The sequence below is a fragment of the Mytilus galloprovincialis genome, chromosome 12, assembly GCF_965363235.1.
Source record: "Mytilus galloprovincialis chromosome 12, xbMytGall1.hap1.1, whole genome shotgun sequence".
NCBI lineage: Eukaryota > Metazoa > Mollusca > Bivalvia > Mytilida > Mytilidae > Mytilus > Mytilus galloprovincialis.
Genome location: NC_134849.1, coordinates 31,571,349 through 31,594,609, shown reverse-complemented (window position 1 = coordinate 31,594,609; position 23,261 = coordinate 31,571,349). Strand labels below are relative to the sequence as shown.

The following is a 23,261-nucleotide window of genomic DNA, read 5'->3' as shown; positions in this document are numbered from 1 at the left end:
ACACTCAGCAAAACAGTCACAATCGAGAATAAGTCACGTTTGGTAATTAAAAGATTGACGACATAATGACAAACCACAATCTACCATGTGGTAAAAATGTCCTTAGCTAGTTTGGTTAAACACACATCGTATGGATCCACCAATTCGTGATGGTGTCCATAAAATTTATGGAGTGTCAATTTTAATCTGTCCTCCTCATAACTTTGTTGGAGAAGTTTCTGCGTAAGTAGCACACTCCTGTATATGAAGTCCGTATAGTGTGAACAAGCACGTGAATAACGTATCAATTGTGATATATAAACACCATACGAAGGGGCAGATGCTATGTTACTGCTGAGAAATGGGAAATTGATAATTGGGAAGTTGAAATCGTCCCGTTTGTCATAGATTTTCGTGTGAAGTCGTCCATCTACGTCAATATAGAATTGGTATGGAAGTAATTGGTGATTTGTTTAATATGAAAGTAAGGAAATCTGAGCGAAAAATGAAATACCACAAGGTGGTCACAAAACACCTCTACAAGATACAATATGAAGAGCGCTCGTATACATAGAATACTTTATCGACACGACGGGTGCCACATGTGAAGCAGGATCTGCTTACCCTTTCGGAGCACCTGATATCACCCCCAGGTTTAGTCTGTGTTGTGTAACTCTCTCTCTCACTCTTTCTGCACATAAACTTTCCATTTAATAACTTATCAACTGACCTGAAGTCATTGCAAAAAATATGTGTACATTCGGCCGTCAGTATTTTAGTTTTAATTATTTACATTGTCATTTCTAGGCCTTTTGTTACTGATTATGCGATATTGGTTTTGCTCATTAATTAAGGCATACGGTGACCTATAGTTGTTTTGTGTCATTTGACGTCTTGTGGAGATTTGCCTCATTGGCAATCATACCACATCTTCTTTTTATATGTTTTTGTCCTGATAACGTATATGATATTTGACAAAAAACAATATGCTACTAGTGCATGTAATGCATGTAATGATACAACTTACATTCATACAAAAAAAATCGTTTTAACAACTAACAAGATTGCCAGACAAATTTCAATGATTAGTAAAACCTATTGGGTCTGTTAAGCTATACGGTCAATAAATATCAAAACAAAAGGGCCATTCAAGTGGTACTATAAAGCACGTACAATGTGTCATATTTATATTCTAATGGTAACTTATTTATTTATCATTTTGATATATAAAAAACCTAATCTATTGGCACTCCGATCTCAATACATGCAGGATTTACAACGACTCCTTTGTAATTGAGAAAACAAAATAGCTAACATTATCTGACTGAGGATAAATTTTAAACGAAAATATTTATATAAACAATTAATCTCATGAATCAGCACACTTGACTTATGTCGAATTATCTATTTTATCTGTTTTGCACATCGCCACGCACTCAAGGTGTAGTTATCAGTTAAATAAATTGTCAATGGTACACAAAGATGAATAATGTCTTTTAATTGGGATAATAACAGACAATGCTTTTTCTCGCTAGAATTTTGCTTGTGTCATTCTTTGGCAGCTTTTCGGAAAGTCATGGTAAGTGAAAAAAGCAAGATAGATAATAAACACATTCAAAACGTATGCAGTATTTACAGTTGAAGTCCATAAAATTTCTAGTTAATTCACGCCATATTTCATGTATTTAGAATATGACAAAAACAATTTGTATTACCGTTCCTTAAAGGTTCAACACTTTCATTCGATTCATTTTAAAGACATAAAATATCTATATATTTTAAAGACATAAAATATCTATATATTTTAATAACAGCACACTCCGGTATGAATCAAATAGCAAAATCAAAAGCTGCAATATCTCACAAACGAATGAAAAACAACTGTCACTTTTTTCACTTTCTACAGGTATTTTTTCATGAAACAAAATGTGGATTAAGCATGGTATATATCTAGCCAAACCTCTCACCAGTATGAGTCGTGATAAAGACACTATAACATGCAATGAATTTACAACGTACGCTTTGTTGAAACCTCTTTTGACCCTCTTTTATCGATTTCTTTTTAATTCAATAAAGAAGCAAATGATACCGATGGTACTTTCAAACTCATGTGCAGACGAAACAAAATGATAGTGCCATTGAACAACGAAAGAAAAAAATAATGGAGAAAAAAATTGGCATCTCTCTTTAAAAAAAAAAAAACTATTATTTTATTAAAAAACACTTATTTTTCCTTGAGACGCATTTTTATTATTTGCAAATTGATTAAATAGCTGATTCAATCATCCCTTGTTCTGACTTTAGTTGGAATAATATCAATTATATTCAATAGAAATAGAATGTTTCAGGCTGCCAAATTTAAATTATGAATATCTAGAAATATGTTTCATTTACGGCCAGTTTGACCAAACATCGATCAATATATGATTCATTTACCATGTTCACACGTTTGGTTTACATTTGTTCATTTCAAGATGTGTATTAAAAGATCGTGTTTCTTTTCTTTTTTATTGTTTATTAAATTAGTCTTGTTGTCTCCACGAGGATCTTATACATGGAGTGATGCCTATGACAACTGTAAAGCCAATGACGGATATCTAGCCTCAGATATAGGCTATAATTCTACAGTTGATTCACAAAAATCTTCCTCCGCATGGGTCGGAAAAGTTGAGCTGACATCGAAATGGCTGCAAATAATGGGTAAGATATGTTAAGACTTGCTTTTCAGTGTGAGTTGATAATAAGTGTTTCGCTCTCTACATGTACTTCACTTTTTTATATATAAATTACAATTTTAGAAGAAAAAGGAATCATAAAGTCTTTAAAGCAAATATTTTGTCCTCTGAAAACGTTGGTTAAGTAAATCAAAGAAAAATTGCATTGCTTCGCATTCTTATATGCGAAATGAATAACAATAATAAAAAGAAGGTGGATTTGACAAGTCAAAAACTCGCACTTAATATTTACAGTTTTTTCACATTGAGTTTAACTTTTATATTATCGTTAGTTTTCAAATGATTTTTCTCCATGATAAACATGATTAACACACGATTACATATTCTGTTTTAACCTTAATGTTTCAATATGAGATAGTTATATTGAGTTATTTTTTAAGACTAGAATTCGATTTAGAAACAATATTTCATTGTCTTGTAGGTTGTTTTATCTTTAATACTACAAGAGGCAATATATTTCAAGTACCAACAATAGCCTTTTGTGAGATGCAATGTAGTAGTTTTAGGTACTTTGCATTTAGAGTGAGTACTGGTTGTGTATATTGTACTATCGCTTTTTACAGTTAAGAAAGCCATTTTTAAAACGTTAAAACACCTCAACAAATTGTTAAATTACCAATTTGTGTTAATCGAAACGGAGGTAAAAAACGTCATTATAAGACTAAGGTGGGATAATACATATGTCAGTAGAATAACAGAACGAAACACTGCCCACAAATGTACGATTTAGAAATAGGTTAGCAGCATGCTGTTTGAAACTAGGTAGATTCGACAGACAATTACTTAATACTAAAGTCATGAAAGTCTAACATGGACGTATGATAATGTTGACATTTATTGGACATTAACACAGGTTTCATTCAGTCTCTTTTAACAAGTTTTTGCACAGCTTCTATTATTTCCAAAAGTAATATACAATTAAAATATCAATACAATCAAATATATGAAATATATGAAATCAAGCTTAAATAGCTAGCAATTTATAATTGTGTACATTAAATTTTTGACAGGCACAAATTGAACCAGTATGTTTATGTATGTCACAACTGCCTACAAAGTATTCAAACGCGTATTCCTGTGAAAGTGTTCATACTTACAGATTTTTAATCGTTTATAGCAGTAAGTAATATTATAAAAATCTGTTCAATATCGTATTGGTCATGTTCATTGGTATATGAGTTCAGCTCTGTCATACTTTTGTGTATCCATTTACGTATATAAGTTTAGTTTTGCGAATTATTTAGCTTTTTAGTCTAAACTGTTTGAAAATGTTTTCCTCGATAAGTAATTTACAAAATATGTTATTATTGAATATATCAATGGTCGTACTAAAACACACCTATGAATAAAGGTTTCCCTCTTGATACGTAAAATTGATTATAAAATAACTTATCTTGAAATTCAAATAGAGAACAGTATTCAACGAGTGACCGACCATTTTTTTTTATATTTGAATTCTTTGAATAGTTATGTTTTGTATTACATTGGCAAAATGAATTTAAAGTAGAAAATGTAAGGAACTATATCTTTTTCTACGAATTCACAATTTCTATTCATCCGTCGTTATCGACTTATTGACAGCGTCTATTGTTGTATTACGTCAGATGAATGAAATAACCACGCTCATTTCACATGTAAAATTAGCGGGTTTTTTTTATTTTACTTGTTTGTCTATTAATTATATATATAATTCATTCCAACCAATGTAATAATAGTTAATCAGTTTATGATATTATAGACTTATAAAGTCATATTAAGATGGTTTGAATTTGTTCTAGAGTGACACTTTTTGATCGATACTTCAAGCATTAAATCAGTGGTCGAAAAAATTGAATGCTCAATTTTACTCTATTGTAGGATATTTACGGTCCAAGTCTTATGAAAATGCAATAGGTAATTGTATGTATAGTTCATGTACTACATCGCCAATGCAAATAGATGGTCCTTATGTGGCAAACTGTACGTCTAGTAGTGTACGTGGCGTCTGTGGTAAGTTTAATTATTACAAACTAAATAACAAAAACTCGTGTAGCGCATGCAATTTATTTACTAAATATTAAATAATTGACCTATAGGATGGATAAAATTACATCATCATCATATAACAGAATCTTCTTAGATATCAGATTCGTATAGTGTCTTTTATCTCAGTTTGAAATGATTTGTTTCTGCTATTTATCTTGTCTAGATACTGTTTGACGAACAAACACAAACTGTAAACATGTCACAAAGTATCAACATATTACATATGAATAAAGGTGAAGTTCAGAAAATATGACAATCAAAGGCACAACTATACCAAGAAACGAAAAGATTGAAACAACAGTCAAATTCATACCAAACGTAATCAGTAAATCATGAAAAAGTGGAACAGATACATTGACGCGGAATACCAAGCATTATTAATCAGGGGAAAAAAAACGGATCTTACACCACAATAAGGAAATATATGCTACAATAATAGTATAACCCAGTACATTTGAGTCTCTAAATACCGAACAGACGTTCAACCTGCTTTTCAAGTTCAAAACGGTCCCTGTTTGACTAGAGTGAGTTGAAATACAAACATTGCAACGATCACAAAGATATATTGACAAGAAATACATGTATGCAAATAAACTCATTATAGATATTAGGATTGAATTTTTATATTTCTGCCAGATGAGCTTTTCGTCTACAGAAGACTCGTAATTGACGCTCGAATAAAAAAAAATGTTAAAGTCCAAATAAAGTACGAAGTTGAAGAGCATTGACTGCAATTGGTACCCTAGTTATGTTTTATCTTGACAATGTACAAATATGTAACTATTCTAAATTTTCTACAGGCCTTGGAGACCTTGTTGAAGATAAAAACATAGGCTGGACTAATAGTTTGAACGAGTGTATTAAACATTACGGAACATACTTTCCAGAAGATTTCCGAAAAGTCTGTTCCCATGTTTCATCCTCAAGTTGGACAAACATATTTAGACAACATCGTTCGTTTTTCTACACTATATCTTCTAATAATGGTAAGTTTGTTGTTGCATATTTTGCAAAAAAAGTGCAAAAAGGTTTAATATCAATCATGAGACCACCGAACAGGATTTAAAAGAACAAACATAAAATGAAAACCAGTATAGCAAAAACCTTACATTACAAATTAAATCTCAACAGATTACAAAAGCACCAGACACAGAGAAAATAACGAATAAATATATAACAGTATACAAAATTTCTCGCAGTTATAAAAAGCATGCTGAAAGTACATGACATTGTTATTTATTCCCAAAAATTATTAGCCGCATGTATTGATAAACAAAAATATATTTTTATATCTTTTATATCTCTAATTCTAACATGACATCCTTCAAACGCTTTGAGTACACACCCATGGTAAAATATGAATATATTGTTAGGGCTGTTCCGATTGTACTCCCACGTCATATGTGTTATTATGAATGAGCTACCCGACGTCATAGAACAATGACGTCGGAATATAAGCATTTTACGGGAAAATACATGCTTGTGAAACCGAAAATCACCACAACAAGGAAACGTAAACAAATGATGCTAAAATGTGTTATATTAACCCTTTTTGTATACATATGAGACATATAAGTACAATAATCATTTAGATTCATCCAAACTTATCTAAATATGTTATTGTAAATAGTTTAAGCATCATCATTTATTCAGTTTGCTCCGTTATTTTACGTCAATTTAATAGTGGGTTTATTTACGGGAACGGCAAAAAATGCCATCACCTAGAGCGCTTCGATCCAAAACAATTGCCGTATTTGTCCTATTAGAATCGAAATAATTTATGGGGGCTTGAGTATATCGTGATTTTACCACGGGCTGTCCCTTTATGCCGATATTTAACCCCTCGCTATCGCTCAGGGTAAAATATTTGTCATAAAGGGCCACCCGTGGTAAAATCACAATATATTCAAGCCCCCATGAACTATTTCTTAAGTATATTTCACCAATCAAAAATAGTTAAGGACACATTTGAAATGTGTAAGGTTTATTCATTATAGTAACGCAAAAAACTTGATTCAAAGAGCCATTTTTCAATCAAAGCTGCATGTTGAATTGTTTTCCCAATACATCTTTATACTTTGGCTGTAATTAACAAATCACAAATCACAAGGCTTCTTCTTGTGAAGAAAATAACATAGTATAAAGTTTTCAAATACCTTTCTTCAGATATTATTTTCCTCAGTATTTATAATTTGACTGAATTATTTTCATTGGAGCTTCTAGAAAAATTATCAGCACGACGAGCTACAAACCAGTCAATATTGGCGAAATTTTTTGAAACAATAGCATGAATAGGAAGAGAAACTGTTAACGTTAATCAAAGATGTAACAGATATAAATTTTAAATATCCTAAAAATACTGAACCTTTTCTATTTAAAAAAGACTATGGGTGGATCAAACTTAGTCACAGTCCTATCAGTGACCTGTTGTTGTTCTTACTCTTAAAGTGTTGATCTTAGGTAGATCCTGTCGCATAGCCAGTCGTACTTCATCTTATTTTTTGTCATCTCCTTGCATCTACAAGACAGCTGTCACTGTTGCTAATGATTTTAATGTTGCATTTTTTTTATGAAGTGACCAACTAAGGCTCCATTTTTTTAAGACAATGTAAAAAGTAAACGCTTTTCTATTCAAAAAAGGATAACGTATATTTCTTTCCCTCTGTTTTTATCCCGAAGAAATGTTGTATCTAGATATATTTCAGTAAATATTTGTCATCATTTATCGTTGTTCATCCCAATGAGATTTCTCGCTTGAGCTGGTACGGTGAGTTGAGATGACCAATGATAATTAGGTCTTTCCACTTTTCGTGGAAAGACCTTTAGTTTTTCTTCTGATTATTTTTTTTTTTCTTCTGCCGTCTGAGATGCTTTTTTGTCTTACAACATATCGAAAGGATTTTTTGGCCAATGATGTTGTACAGGAATGGAGGTTTCAAAACTCACCCTGTGTGACCGAACACTTATTCTTATAGGAGTTATCTCCCCGCGTCCCCTTTTTCTTGTTATCGCTATATCTCTAAAACCGTAAAAGATTTTAGCAAACTGTTTTCACCAAATTTTTCGTCTACTCTTGAGAATGATTTGGTTTATTTGACTTTAGTGATCGGAAGACATCTAATGGGAGTTATTCCCCTTTGAAAATTTAAGATAGGCGATTTGTTGGATCAATTCATACGTTATAAGTCGTAGAGTCCTACAGTCTTTTGATATGAAGTCCTTGGTCCATTTGAAGGAAATTGAGGTCAAGGTCAAAGGTCAAGGTCATGTTCTAAATTTTGAATTTTGCTTGTTATCGTTATACCACAGAAACTGTGACAGTAAATGATATGATGTGTTTGCCAAATAACTGTTTACAATAAGGCACAACTTCAACCTGTTTCAGTCAAAGTGTTTTGGTTAACCCTTATAGGAGTTTTCTCCCCTTATGTATTTCAAATCAGTATTTCTCCACAACCATACAAGTGATTGACCTCCGGTCTTCCGTTTTGTGTTCACTGACCTATGACCTTGAAATTGAGATCAAGGTCGAAGGTCAAGGTCATGTTATAAATTTTTGAATTTTGCTTGTTATCGTTATTCGAAAGAAAGTGTTACAGTAAATGATATGATTTGTTTGCCAAATTGCTGTTTACAAAAAGGCGCAACTTCAATCTATTCAGTCGAAGTGTTTTGGTTAACCCTTATAGGAGTTTTCTCCCCTTATGTATTTGAAATCAGTATTTCTCCACAACCATACAAATGATTGACCTGGGGTCTTTTGATTTGAGATCACTGACCTTGAAATTGAGATCAAGGTCGAAGGTCAAGGTCATGTTATAAATTTAGAATTTTGCTTGTTATCGTTATTCGAAAGAAACTGTTACAGTTAATGATATGATTTGTTTGCCAAATTACTGTTTACAAAAAGGCGCAACTTCAACCTATTTCAGTCGAAGTGTTTTGGTTAACCCTTATAAGGGTTTTCTCCCCTTATGTATTTGAAATCAGTATTTCTCCACAACCATACAAATGATTGACCTGGGGTCTTTTGATTTGAGATCACTGACCTATGACCTTGAAATTGAGGTCAAGGTCAAAGGTCAATTTGACGATCTAGATTTTGACCTTTGCTTAAAATTTTTTTCTGTTTAGAATAAAACAATTAAGTCTTCTGCATATACCTATTAATCTTATTTTTTTATATCAATTTGAAGAACCAAATTACATCAACAAGGAGTGACATTTTCTATCATCGTTTTTTTTAAATTTCCTTCTTATTATCGAGGTGGAAAGACCTTCAATTGGTCTCTGAAGAATTGGTTTTTAATCTGTTTATCTTTATTCTATCTATGACGACGTTGTTAATTTCAGTGACAACGCCACTTGTGCACTTAGTTTCTAGCGATAATTTTCATATCACTCAATAAACACTTTTCAGTAAGTAAGATCAACGAAAAATTTCGCAAAACATTTTAAAATAGTGACTTAACATTATACCATTGCCATCTTTGAAACGTATAACCAATTGTTTCAGATGAACTCAGTCACAGAACTCCATTAAAATGTGCTTCAATTAACATAGATAGTCCATATGGATCGAGAGTGGTGAACGATAAAGTGTTACTTACTCAGTTTGTATCCTGCAACACTAGATTACCATATTTCTTATGCGTAACAGGTAAGACATTTTCTTTTATGTTAGAATTCATTGTTCTTTACCAGTATTTAAATGACGCATGAAATCAATGTTATTTATGTCATGTTTATACAGAAGGTCGTTAGACGGGTGTTTTATAGTACAAACTTTTTTAGAATTATCTTTCATCCTTTTTATGTTTTATAAAGTAGATAATTAAATAATTTCCCACAGACATTCCAGAATGATAACTTAATATCAACAGGGAACTAGTATATTGTTTAGATGCCATCTTGAAATTGTCTCCGGGTGCGAGATAATCTCGATGCGTTTAAGACCCATTGGTTGTCTTGGGTTGTTTACTGCTTCTTTGCCTGGTTTCTCAAACACATCAAACGAATGGAAAACAGTTGTTATATTTATGACTTTGTACAGGCATTTCTTTATGCAGAAAATAGAAGATTACACCTGGGTTGATAGCTAGCTACATCTCTCATGTGTATGACAGTCGTATATAATTCCATCAATATCCTCTGTTGGCCTTGTGTTGCTTTATCTGTTTTTCTTCCTGTTATGTTTTTATTTTCTCTTTTGTCTAGTTTCCTTTCAAATCTATAATGCCATGTTTATAGTCTGTATTCAATTATGTGATTTTTAAGAAAAGGTAGATTAAAACGGAAAGTGGCATATTATTATGTACATACTAAACATTTGATATCTTAGTATATCTCTATGCGTGCTATTGCAATTGTACAAATGTGCATGTTCTTAACAGACACAAATGAATACTAGTATAACTTTTTAATTTCCTCAAAGTACGTAGTGAAAGCTTATGCTTTGTGGGTTTATATTGTGATTTTTAGAGAGAGAAAAAAACATTTGAGGGGGGAGGTGGATAGAAGTGTTCCATTTTTGTCACGAACATGTAAATTGTCAATATCGACTTTATCATCATCTAAATAAAACAGCATGAGTAGCCCATGTACTTGTCCTCTTCATTAGCAGTTTTCAAATGGATATAATTCAAAGAGAGGCGAAAGATCACAAAGGGACATTCAAACTTATAAGTCGAAAATGTAAACTGAAAAAGCCACGGGGGGGTAACTTCCTATTATTGGGTATACGGGGATGTGCCAAAAATATGGGTCATAATTTTGCGAGATTTTATATAAAAATGGGCCTCCTTTTTAATGACATCCTATATTAAAATGCATTTACGTTTGATAACTGTATGTTGATTTGGGGTATGATCTACATATCATATATAAATATGCTACCGGTATTGAGAATCTTACATTATTAATGGTCAATTAATATTAAATTGAATCAATTCATTTGAAAGTTGTTCACCTTTCAAATAAGTTCCCAAATGTGCACCAAACGATGTCAATTCATATATAAAAACTTAAGGGTAGCTGGTATGTTTATGAATTATCAGGGAGTGATGATGAGATAGTGCTTATATATATATATATATATATATATATAAGCATGGGTCATATTTTAAATATTGTATATAAATATAGGTCATTCTTTCTTAAATATTTATATAACTATAGGTACTGAATTTCAGTGAATGTTATATTAAAATGGGTACGTTTTTTGAGGCAAAAATGGCACACCCCTACCAAAAAAATATCGAAGTTACCCCCCCCGTGGAAAAAGCCATGGTTAAAAAGACAAACAGACAAACTAAAGTACACCAAACATAAAAAATAGAAAACTAAAGATAGAGCAACACGAATCCCATCAAAATTTGGGGGTTATCTGAGGAGATTCAGAAGGGTCAGCAAAGCTCGATAGGATAGATGTGGTCAACTCAGTCACTAAATTTTTATTACATAAATTATTATGTGAAAGACCATCATATACTAGATAAAGCGGATAGTAAAGTTAAATAATACTGCTTACTTCTTTTCTTTCTCGGAAAGAATAGTAACACAGTTGGTTCCTATTGGAATATCGATTGTTTATTGAAAAACACGTCCACTAAGCATAAATAATATGCTGCCAATAAAAAAAAAGCAAACACCAGTTTCAGACAATTTTCTGTTTGAAACAGTGTTGTTTACAGATTAGGATGTATCCCTTCCAAAGACGAGTTGCTTGTACCTACGTCGGTCATTCGGCGTTTTCATTTTGTTGGGGTTTCTTTTTTTGTGACAAAAAGCTGGACCGAATCTTTTAAATTATGTTTTAGTTTGGGCTGGGAAATTCTTGTGTAAGGAAAGTCAAATACGTTTGCAAGATGAAAGAGTCTTAGATTGTATGTATTCAAAAAGATCTTTTTAGTATCCACATCTGATTCACGACACCTCTAGAATATGTAGTTTCACAGTAACCTTGAAGCCCGGGTTTAATTGCTGATGAAATTGATATTATTAATTTAAAATGAGGTTTACAAAGTTGACGTTATGTACAAGTGTGTTGGTTGTTATGTTGTAATGTTTATAAAAATGTTTTTTGTAGCCATATTTTCTTAATACCATGCATCATGTGACAGTTTATAACCAAAACATTGTACTAATTCTTATATCTAGTAAATTTAAATATGCTTTCTCTGATTGCTTTAAAATATAACTTATTTTCTATTACATATTTCATAAACAGATTCCCCACAACTGATTGTTAGTTATTCATCGTCTATCGTGTCTACAGTCGCAAACCAGAACTCTGATAGTGAGTATAATGATTTAAAAAGTAGTTTCGGTCGACAGCAGTAAATTTGTTCCAGGAAAACGTATCAAGGGCACTGTCGACGACCCTTTCCTCTGCTGATAAACTATTGTTATACTTTACGTTAAAATGCCAGATTTTGATTGGTAAATAAGAAGGAGATAATTCACTCTATCCAATGGCTTAGAGAGAGATATTGTTTTCAAAGTCTCGTATCGACCAATAAAACATCGATAATCAAATAGGACAATGAAGTATTTGACGGCAATACTTAAGTTTCACATTTTCCTTCTAGACAAGGACACTATAAACCAAGTACCTAATGCTTTGATACACAATATTATTTATCTATATTCAATTTGTCTATTTTCACTGAACTAGTGCACATGTGTGTTTAAGAGACAACTGAAGCCTGCCTCCTGGTTTGTGATTTTCCTGTTGTGTTGAAGACCTGTTGGTAATCTTGGGCTGTTTTCTGTGTTTTTGGTCGGGCTGGTGTCTCTTATTAGTCCCTGTTTTAGTTTTCAATTTTATTTAGATTTTTAACGTTATTTTTATGATCTGTGGATATCTCGCTTTATAGAAGATATAAATAAATATAAATCAAGACAAAAGAATAGCAACTTCTTCGGATAACCTGATACGAATTCTGAAGTTTCCTTTCAGAATCAATTCCTATAATTGCCCTCCGAAATATTTGATCCTAAACAAGACGTATCGCAGAAAAAGGTGTACTGAAATCGATACACATCAAGTTATCAGTTTATTTTTAAGACGATTTAGATTAACTAATAATCAATTTTGACGAGAAATCCCAAAGTAAATCAATGTGGTCGTATTATTTACCGGCGACACTGTAAGCTAATTTTCTTCTATCTTTTGAAAATATATCGTGCTTTATTTCATTACGTAATTCCTTTTCCTTTTCTTGTCTTGATAGTATGATTTCGAGGTATAAATATAATCTTGTGAATTTGTAAAACGAAACATACAGCAATTCAGGTTAATTTATTAAACTGGACAATATTTTTGCGAAATACCCAAGAGAATGATCAATATAAAACATTTTCTTTCATAAAATATTATTATACATTTATTTCCTTTTAGATGTGAATAAAAGTATACCTACGACAAACGAAAAAGATGTGAAAAACAAAAGCAATACAGGTATTGTCAGATATAAATCATGTTTTTAAACTGTGGTTTACATATTTACCATAATCCTTCAACCATTGTACTTAATGATAAATGACAAAATTGCAAAAAAGTGAAACGACTTTGAGATCTCCCTATAGAATTTTAGATATAATCAAAGGCCTCATCTTCGCTAGCCAAGGGTTACGATCCACTTCATTCCTCTCCACTCTTGGCGGATCGAGATAGAATTTCGAAGACACAAGGTAATGATTTGCATTGGTTGCAGTCGAAACTCGCTGCATCCAATCAAAAAGCGCCTTGATCACGTGTAATGTAGAAAGTTTATGTAAACAATTACCAAGTGCTTATTTTGCAATAAGTCTTTACATCTCTAGACATACAACTATATCTAGTGACAATTTGAATGTTTTAAATCAACTAATAGAAGTTCCTGTGTATGTTTCTTGTACAAATGCATGAATGTCAACGTATATTTTCGTTTCCTGTTATCACAAATGTTGGCTTAATTTGCCAAGGGTGGAGAAGAATGAAGAAGATCGTAACCCTTGGCTAGTGGACATGCAAAGGCCTTGGGAACAGTATATCCAACGGGAAATGAATTTGATACGCTTATCGAAGATATATTTTTTCATATAAAATTACCAAAATAAGTTTGATTTATTTGATGTGAAGTGCTTTATGATAGTTTCGGAATTTGTAATCATCGCGGCAATGGCCTCCATTTTTTCATTACCTTGTTTGCATTTCACACAATTTTGTGATGAAATGCTTACGATTTTAACAAATTTGATGTGGCAGAATATAAGCTTGATACACTTGCATCACGATAAAACTAGTTTGAATTACATTTTATTGATATTATTTAAAAAATATATAAGTATAACAGCGAGTCCGTTTTAAACACATGTTCGTTTCCGTATCGTATCTTTATTAACTTTGGCCCTGACGATAAAATCGACTACAATCAGGTAGTATCAAGTCCCGTCAATATATATGTTCCTGAAAGTCCTTTAGCACACCAAATTTTTTTTTTACAACATTTCTTTTACAGAGAATGATGTAGTGTGCTTAAAATGTGTTTTATTGTCAGGCATTTACTGATTTCTGATTGTTCCAAAAAAAAGTAAAATGACAAAAATACTAAACTCCGAGGAAAATTCAAAACGGAGAGTCCCTAATCAATTGGCAAAACCATACGCAAAACACATCAAACGAATGGACAACAACAGACACAAGTTAGATGTTTAGATCTTATATATGTCAATTTACATCTTATTGTGACACAAAATGGACATCTATTATCAGACATTTATTATAGTGACTTTAATGTCTGTTATCTTTGATTATTTTATTCAATAAATGACCACAATATAACTTGCTATTCATCTATCAATAAAATAGTTTAATATAAGTGTAAAAGGATTGAATATATTTGAGAAAATTTTCAATTACAGGGATTTTTTTCCTACTTTCTCCCTTAATAGGCAAAGACAGAAGAAAATAAAACCCTTTCTTTGTTCAATGCCATAATGCTTTTGATTATTTCTGTCATTCGAAGCAAGTTCATCTCAAGGTCCAAAATTGCCAGGACTGGTCCAATTCAGGCACTACAAATTTTTAAGATGTGGGTAAATGTTCGCTTATTTTCGCTGATAGAACAAAATCGCCAAAATAAATTCCGCCAATTTAAAAGTGCACATGCAAATGTATTGAGAAAAGTTTCAAATCCGCCAAAATAACAACCACCAAAATATTTCGTATACCTTATTCAATGAAAATCGCGAAATTTTACACCCGCGAAAATAACCCGCTATATACGGTATCATAGCTCACAACTGTTTTATCTTTGAGTACTATAGACTTGATGGAAGATCTTTGATTATCTCTTCCATAGATATTCAAACTTTTTCAGCCTTCGAACGATTTAGATTTTGGCGTATTTCATAGCCATATATACCTTCTGCTGACGACCATAAGATTGTGTTTATATGTCTATCTAGTTGTTTTTATAGTATTCAACAAAAATTACGTCTGTATACTATCATAAACAAGCTACTGTCCATGTTTGGTAGAAATCCCAGATATTTGAAGAAAGTTAGAATTTTAAAAACTTTTATCTGCAAAGTGAATTTTATGTTAACTGGTCGTAAAACTGAGTATATATAAGTAAAATTTGGATAAGCAGTGTTTTTTTTTACCAAAATTTACTTCTGGATACTATGATTAACACCCTTCCTTCCAAGTTTGGTACAAATCGATGATAGTTTAAGAAAGTTGTTTAAAGTTCAAAAAACTTTAACCACAGAGTAAATATTAATGGACGCCACGCCGACGACGCCAACGACGGAACATAGGATCGCTATGTCTCGCTTTTGTAACAAAAGTTACAGGCTCGATAAAACATGACTTATAAAGAAAACATGGATAGTTGTCTCACAAAGTTATCAATAAAGCAATTTAAACTCGAAAATATAGACTGATGTTTATGAAAAAGAACTTAAGTTATTCGAATTTAGCAGCACTAAACTGATGAGGATAATTTTTTTTTTTTTCAGGTAGTATCATTGGCGGAGTTGTGTGTGGATTAATTGTCCTCGTTGTTATTTCTATTGTACTGGTCATTTTTAAGAAAAGGTATTATCATGACAGTAGATATCTAAAACGCATACACACAAACCATACGATGAAAAACGTGAAGTTTCCGAAACAATCTGGTTTATATTGATTTACATTTTCAGTGTAAGCTTTCCAAAGAACTTAAGAAAATCAAGTAATAAAATAAAAAAAACAGATGGTAGTCTGGTTGTTTTAACATTCAAACAATATCATACAACGAAGACCAACACTGTCTATCACTAAGGATCATTATAAAACCGATAGTGATAAGCAACCCAACAATAAAATGAAAAAAAAACATTTCAATTATCCAATTGATAAAAAAAAGAATATAAAGAATGATTGCCAATGAGACAACTCATCACAAGAGACCAAATGTATGGCACAGAAATTTTAAAACATCTTTAAGTCACCATACAGTCTGTTGTGTATATTTTTTCTCGTTTAACTTTTGATTCTCTATAAGCTAAAAGGGTTTACATAAATCAATATAACATTTATTCACAACTAATGTCTTTTATAAATTTGCAAGTTTCTTTATTGAACCAATGCAAAATAAAATTTGAGTCTTAATAAATTGCATACTTGTATGAGTGAAACATAATCAAACTTGTATGATTAAAACATGATCATACTGTATAATTAAAACATGATCATACCTGTATAATTAAAACATGATCAAACCTGTATAATTAAAACATGATCATACCGGTATAATCAAAACATGATCATACCTGTTTAATTAAAACATGATACTTGTATGATTAAAACATGATACTTGTGTAATTGCATTTCAATTATGTAAATTATCTTTTAGATCAGTTTCTATGTGTAGGATGAAAAGTGATGTAAGTGTAACGGAAGAGTTTTCGAATAACGCATCCGCGTCCGATAAAGTTGGTTTAGAAACTAATGATGATATTGAAAATCAGAAAACAAGAAGTGAACACTTCAGTTATGGTGATAGAGTGAATTCTACTCATTTACTTTGTGAAAAGTTACAAAGCGGCGGAAAATATGAAAAGAACATATGTGAAAATGGTTCTGATCATGAAATTGTTGACGAAGCTGACAAACAATCTGACAAACTAGAGGATGGCTCTGATTTTGTTGGCAGCATAAACAATGCACAGGATGGAAAAAAGAGAGCTGCAAGCATTGACTTTAGTTCGGATTTTCTTGAACATGTTGAAGATTCGAATTCATGAACAAACATTTTAAAACGTTGTTTCCGAATCCCATATTTGAACTTTATGTAACATTTTAAAATTTTATTCTTGTAATTTTTCTTTAATAGATACTGTTTCAACTTAAGTTCGCCTTAATCAAAATCAGAGATGTTCTTTCTCTGCTAGTGGTCGTAAGTGCAAATTGAAATGGTCTTACCGCAATTTATTCATCAAACTAAAAACGATATTGAATTTCAGAGGTCTTGAAAAACGCGTTGATGACATTTAATTGAAATAAAAAATGGAAATTAGAAACAAAACAAAAGTGATATTGTAAAAAAAGACACGAACGGCTTCTAATAATAGTATTCTACATTATGCAAGTGAATATCAATACATCTGTTGACATTTCTAGTTTTTTTTTTTAATATCTAGGGAAAGTTTGTAACTGTTTGAAAATGGAATTGTTATAAGAAAATCTAGTCCAAATAATTATGACGTCTTGGAAGGCCATTTTCAATTTCTGCGACGTCATAATGCTGAAGCCACCATTTTCGGTTGGACTTTGAGAGCATATTTTGCCCTCAACTTTGAGACCCAGTTTAGCCATAAAATGTTCATTGAAGGTTTATTTATTTTGCATATATAAAAATTCTTACCTTTTATGTGTTTGTTTGTGCAAATTTTTTCCAACAAATCCCTTTAGTAATAATAAAATAAGTTACGATTCCATCCGAGGCGGGGACTTGTCGACTGCTTTTTTTTAAACGTTTATCTGCTTTCTTTATAGGAGATTATAAAATAAGTTTTGCACCAAACTCGATGCTTAGCCAAGTTCTGTAAAATTGTAATGTCAATTTACAAATGATATTTACCTTCCCATTTATTCATGCATTTGTAAATATGTTTGTTATATTGTTGTACTATCATGCCTCATGTGAGGCCTTTAGTGAAATAAAATGTTTCAATGTTTCAATGATAAAATTTGAAAGACCCGAATTTCCGGAACTTTTGTATAATATTATCCGGAAATTCAGGTCCGTCAAATTTTACTGAGTTTGGTTCAAAAATATAGTTTATACTCCCAAAATGAAGCATCTTGGAAAAAAATCAGCTAAACGTTTTTATAAAGCAGTAAATTCCCTCTCAATTCCAACTGAAAATATGAGTTCGGCGTTATGACGTCGATGTAAGGCGTCAAAGAAAAAAAAATAACAGCCTTTCAACATGTCATAATTATTTGGACTAAAGAAAATCCACTATATAATATAAATGTCATCTTTAATTGTGTTATACATGTACATATAATGAAAACAATTCAAGATACAACCCATGACACATAAACCGAAAGAGTAATTAAACTTGGACGAATCCAGCTTATCTCATCCGAAAAGTGCCATTGTAAATTTTCCATATAGACTTTATCATCATCTTAACAGAACAGCAAGAGTAGCTCATGAACTATTGCTCTTAATCAGCCGTGTTCGGATAAATATAGTTAAAAGAAAAGGCGAAAGATACCAGATGGACATTCAAACTTATAAGTCGAAAAAAAACTAAAAAAGTCATTACTTAAAAAAATAAAAAGACAAACGGACAAAAAAAGTACACAAAAACAAGAACATAGAAAACTAATGATTGAGCAACACGAATCACAACAACATATGAGGGTGGTCTCGGGAAAGATCCTCAAAGGCATGTGTCATATGAGGGTGGTCTCAGGGAAGATCCTCAAAGGCATGTGTCATATGAGGGTGGTCTCAGGGTACATCCTCAAAGGCATGTGTCATATGAGGGTGGTCTCGGGGAAGATCCTCAAAGGCATGTGTCATATGAGGGTGGTCTCAGGGTAGATCCTCAAAGGCATGTGTCATATGAGGGCGGTCTCAGGGTAGATCATCAAAGGCATGTGTCATATGAGGGTGGTCTCAGGGTAGATCCTCAAAGGCATGTGTCATATGAGGTTGGTCTCAGGGTATATCCTCAAAGGCATGTGTCATATGAGGGTGGTCTCGGGGAAGATCCTCAAAGGCATGTGTCATATGAGGGTGGTCTCAGGGAAGATCCTCAAAGGCATGTGTCATATGAGGGTGGTCTCAGGGAAGATCCTCAAAGGCATGTGTCATATGAGGGTGGTCTCAGGGTAGATCCTCAAAGGCATGTGTCATATGTGGGTGTTCTCGGGGAAGATCCTCAAAGGCATGTGTCATATGAGGGTGGTCTCAGGGTAGATCCTCAAAGGCATGTGTCATATGAGGGTGGTCTCGGGGAAGATCCTCAAAGGCATGTGTCATATGAGGGTGGTCTCAGGGTAGATCCTCAAAGGCATGTGTCATATGTGGGTGTTCTCGGGGAAGATCCTCAAAGGCATGTGTCATATGAGGGTGGTCTCAGGGAAGATCCTCAAAGGCATGTGTCATATGAGGGTGGTCTCAGGGAAGATCATCAAAGGCATGTGTCATATGAGGGTGGTCTCTGTGTAGATCCTCAAAGGCATGTGTCATATGTTGGTGTTCTCGGGGATGATCCTCAAAGGCATGTGTCATATAAGGGTGGTCTCAGGGTAGATCCTCAAAGGCATGTGTCATATGAGGGTGGTCTCAGGGTAGATCCTCAAAGGCATGTGTCATATGAGGGTGGTCTCTGGGTAGATCCTCAAAGGCATGTGTCATATGAGGGTGGTCTCAGGATAGATCCTCAAAGGCATGTGTCATATGAGGGTGGTCTCTGGGTAAATCCTCAAAGGCATGTGTCATATGAGGGTGGTCTCTGAATAGATCCTCAAAGGCATGTGTCATATGAGGGTGGTCTCAGGGTAGATCCTCAAAGGCATGTGTCATATGAGGGTGGTCTCTGGGTAGATCCTCAAAGGCATGTGTCATATGAGGGTGGTCTCTGGGTAAATCCTCAAAGGCATGTGTCATATGAGGGTGGTCTCTTAATAGATCCTCAAAGGCATGTGTCATATGAGGGTGGTCTCAGGGTGGATCCTCAAAGGCATGTGTCATATGAGGGTGGTCTCAGGGTAGATCCTCAAAGGCATGTGTCATATGAGCGTGGTCTCAGGGAAGATCCTCAAAGGCATGGGTCATATGAGGGTGGTCTCTGTGTAGATCCTCAAAGGCATGTGTCATATGTGGGTGTTCTCGGGGATGATCCTCAAAGGCATGTGTCATATAAGGGTGGTCTCAGGATAGATCCTCAAAGGCATGTGTTATATGAGGGTGGTCTCAGGGAAGATCCTCAAGGGCATGTGTCATATGAGGGTGGTCTCTGGGTAGATCCTCAAAGGCATGTGTCATATGAGGGTGGTCTCAGGATAGATCCTCAAAGGCATGTGTCATATGAGGGTGGTCTCTGGGTAAATCCTCAAAGGCATGTGTCATATGAGGGTGGTCTCTGAATAGATCCTCAAAGGCATGTGTCATATGAGGGTGGTCTCAGGGTAGATCCTCAAAGGCATGTGTCATATGAGGATGGTCTCTGGGTAGATCCTCAAAGGCATGTGTCATATGAGGGTGGTCTCAGGGTAGATCCTCAAAGGCATGTGTCATATGAGGGTGGTCTCTGGGTAAATCCTCAAAGGCATGTGTCATATGAGGGTGGTCTCTGAATAGATCCTCAAAGGCATGTGTCATATGAGGGTGGTCTCAGGGTAGATCCTCAAAGGCATGTGTCATCAGTCGATCGTGTTGCTCATGTCAGTACAAACTCGGTTATAAGTCTAATTTGGTAGGTCACATTCTGGAAAAGGGGAAAGAGTAGAAGTAATGAAATTTGGGATATATCCGCTATCATCTGTATATTCTATATCGGAAACCATATCGTGATGGCGTCGTAAAATTTATGAAGGTATAATTTCTACTTCACCGCTTGAAACTACTCTTCGTTTAATAGCCTCCTTGTAAGCATTAACCCTCTATCATATAAATCATAATATGAAATACAAGCTCTTGTATATCGTTATAACCGGGAGATATGTACTACTTATGCAGGCGATACTTAAATGTTGCTACATAGAAATGGAAAGTTCTCAGTTGGGAAGATGAAATCACATCTTTACAAAAAGTCAAAACAAGAAGAAGACTTAGCTGTATATGTTGTATCATATACCTCAAGCTCGATAGGAATATATAGTTATCAAAGGTACCAGGATTATAATTTAATACGCCAGACGCGCGTTTCGTCTACATAAGACTCATCAGTGACGCTCAGATCAAAATAGTTATATAAAGCAAAACAAGTACAAACTTGAAGAGCATTGAGGACCCAAAATTCCAAAAGTTGTGCCAAATACAGCTAAGGAAAGGTGTGTTTAACATAGTGACTAAATTTTGAATTATTTAGTGAGGGATCATCATATACTAGAATATAGCGGAATGTAAAGTTAAGGTATTCTCTCATATGAATAAAGGAACAAGTCGACAAGAAGAGGCCGGGGCACAGTTGGTTCCCATGAATGCCGATTGTTTGTTGGAAACACGTCCCCCAAACGTTAAAAATACGTTGTCACTCAAAAAAGTTAAACTCTGGATAACATACGTTTCAGAAAAAAAATGTTTGAAGCAGAGCGTTTATTTTGCAAATTAGGTCATTCGGTGTTTATTATTATTATTTTTTTTTGTCTTTTGTGAAAAAAAGAAAGCAGGACCGACTCCGTCAATTTATATTTTAGTTTGGAATTGGAAATATTTGAATAAGGAAAGTCAAATGTTAATAATCCTGCAAGGTGAAAGAGGTAAAGATTGTATATAGTAACGCAACATCTAGAATATGTAGTTTCACAAACTACATATTCTAGAGGTAGCACAAAAACTTTGAAGCCCGGCTATGATTGCTGATAAAATTGCTGATAACAATTTAGAAGGGAGTTTTACTAAGTTGACGTTATACAAGTGTCTCGGTTGTTTTGTTGTAATGTTGTCAATTTTTTTTTATATTACTTGTTTTCTGCTGTGAGTTAAGCCAATTGCAACGGGTTTTTAAAGTATGTTTTGATCACCTGATGTGCTGGTACACCACTGCCCAAGACGCTTACAAATACGTTCAGTTCATCACATACTTCGTGTGTGTCCAAAGTTCGGAGTACGAGGTTGCTGTTAAACATGTCTTCCATAATTATTTGTTAAAATAAAAAATAAAATTTTATTAATTGGGCTTTTAGCTTCTCGTTCGGGTTGTTTCATATTTTGCTTGTCGTTTTATGTTACAGCCGACTATACAGTATGGGTTGTTTTTGTTGAAGACCGTATAGAACTACTACGACGTTAAGCATCCATCCGTCATCCTCATAATTAAATATAGTATTTTGCTATTCATTACTTATTATTTTTTCCTCCAAGATAAGAAGAATTTATCGTCACAACAAAGTAAATATGGACTTAAACCCCGAATCATCAATGCTTGCAATACTCTTTTTTTTTTTCTATCCTGGGCATTGTGTGTAAGAGAGGGACGAATGAAATTATGATCAAATAATTGTTATGAAAACAAAATGTAAAAGTGGCTTGGTACTTCAAGCTTCAGGGTGCCAAGAATGATATCCTTTGCATGATTAAAATTTTATGATTTTTTATTTATCAAGCGTATGAACAATTAACCTAACTTAAAAATTAATATATGTAATAAAAAGAAAATATTTCAGGATCTTTCTCTTACATATTCAAACAATTGTGGAGAAAAAATATTTGTGACTTTATGTCCTGCGACATTTTGTCCTGTGACAATATGTCCTGTGACTTTTTGTCCTGTGACTTTATGTCCTGTGACTTTTTGTCCTGTGACTTTATTTCCTGTGACTTTTTGTCCTGTGACTTTCTGTCCTGTGACTTTTTGTCCTGTGACTTTCTGTCCTGTGACTTTATGTCCTGTAACTTTATTTACTGTGACTTTTTGTCCTGTGATTTTTTTGTCCTGTAACTTTTTGTCCTGTGACTTTATTTCCAGTGACTTTTTGTCCTGTGACTTTATTTCCTGTGACTTTTTGTCCTGTGACTTTATTTCCTGTGAATAATTTAATTTTGGATGTAACGCGTCTTCTGATTGGCTGACGTTATTTTGTTATCAGGCCATAGACATAATTTAGTCATGTGACCGTGACGTCAACGTTTTTTCATGGTTTTCTACGGTTTAAAATGGAATTTAAATTATAAGAAATGACTGTAATATTTTTTTCTGTCTATTCGAAATATCATAAAAAATGACGTGCACACTGTTAAATAACCCGCTACGCGCGTTATTCAGTGTGCACCAAATTTTTTATGTTATTTCTTCATAGACAGAAAA

The 23,261-nt window shown here is 33.4% G+C and overlaps 1 protein-coding gene across 1 annotated transcript; it reads left to right on the top strand.

The window, feature by feature from the left end:
• Positions 1–1,425: 1,425 nt before the first annotated feature.
• LOC143055492 (uncharacterized) lies at positions 1,426–17,947 on the top strand. Its single transcript, XM_076228643.1, has 11 exons — positions 1,426–1,558; positions 2,506–2,679; positions 3,136–3,236; positions 3,725–3,833; positions 4,572–4,703; positions 5,540–5,725; positions 9,256–9,399; positions 11,968–12,036; positions 13,141–13,200; positions 15,747–15,825; positions 16,625–17,947. The coding sequence occupies exons 1-11, from the start codon at positions 1,498–1,500 to the stop codon at positions 17,013–17,015; spliced, it is 1,506 nt and encodes a 501-aa protein (XP_076084758.1). The 5' UTR covers positions 1,426–1,497; the 3' UTR covers positions 17,016–17,947.
• The last annotated feature ends 5,314 nt before the right edge of the window (positions 17,948–23,261 follow it).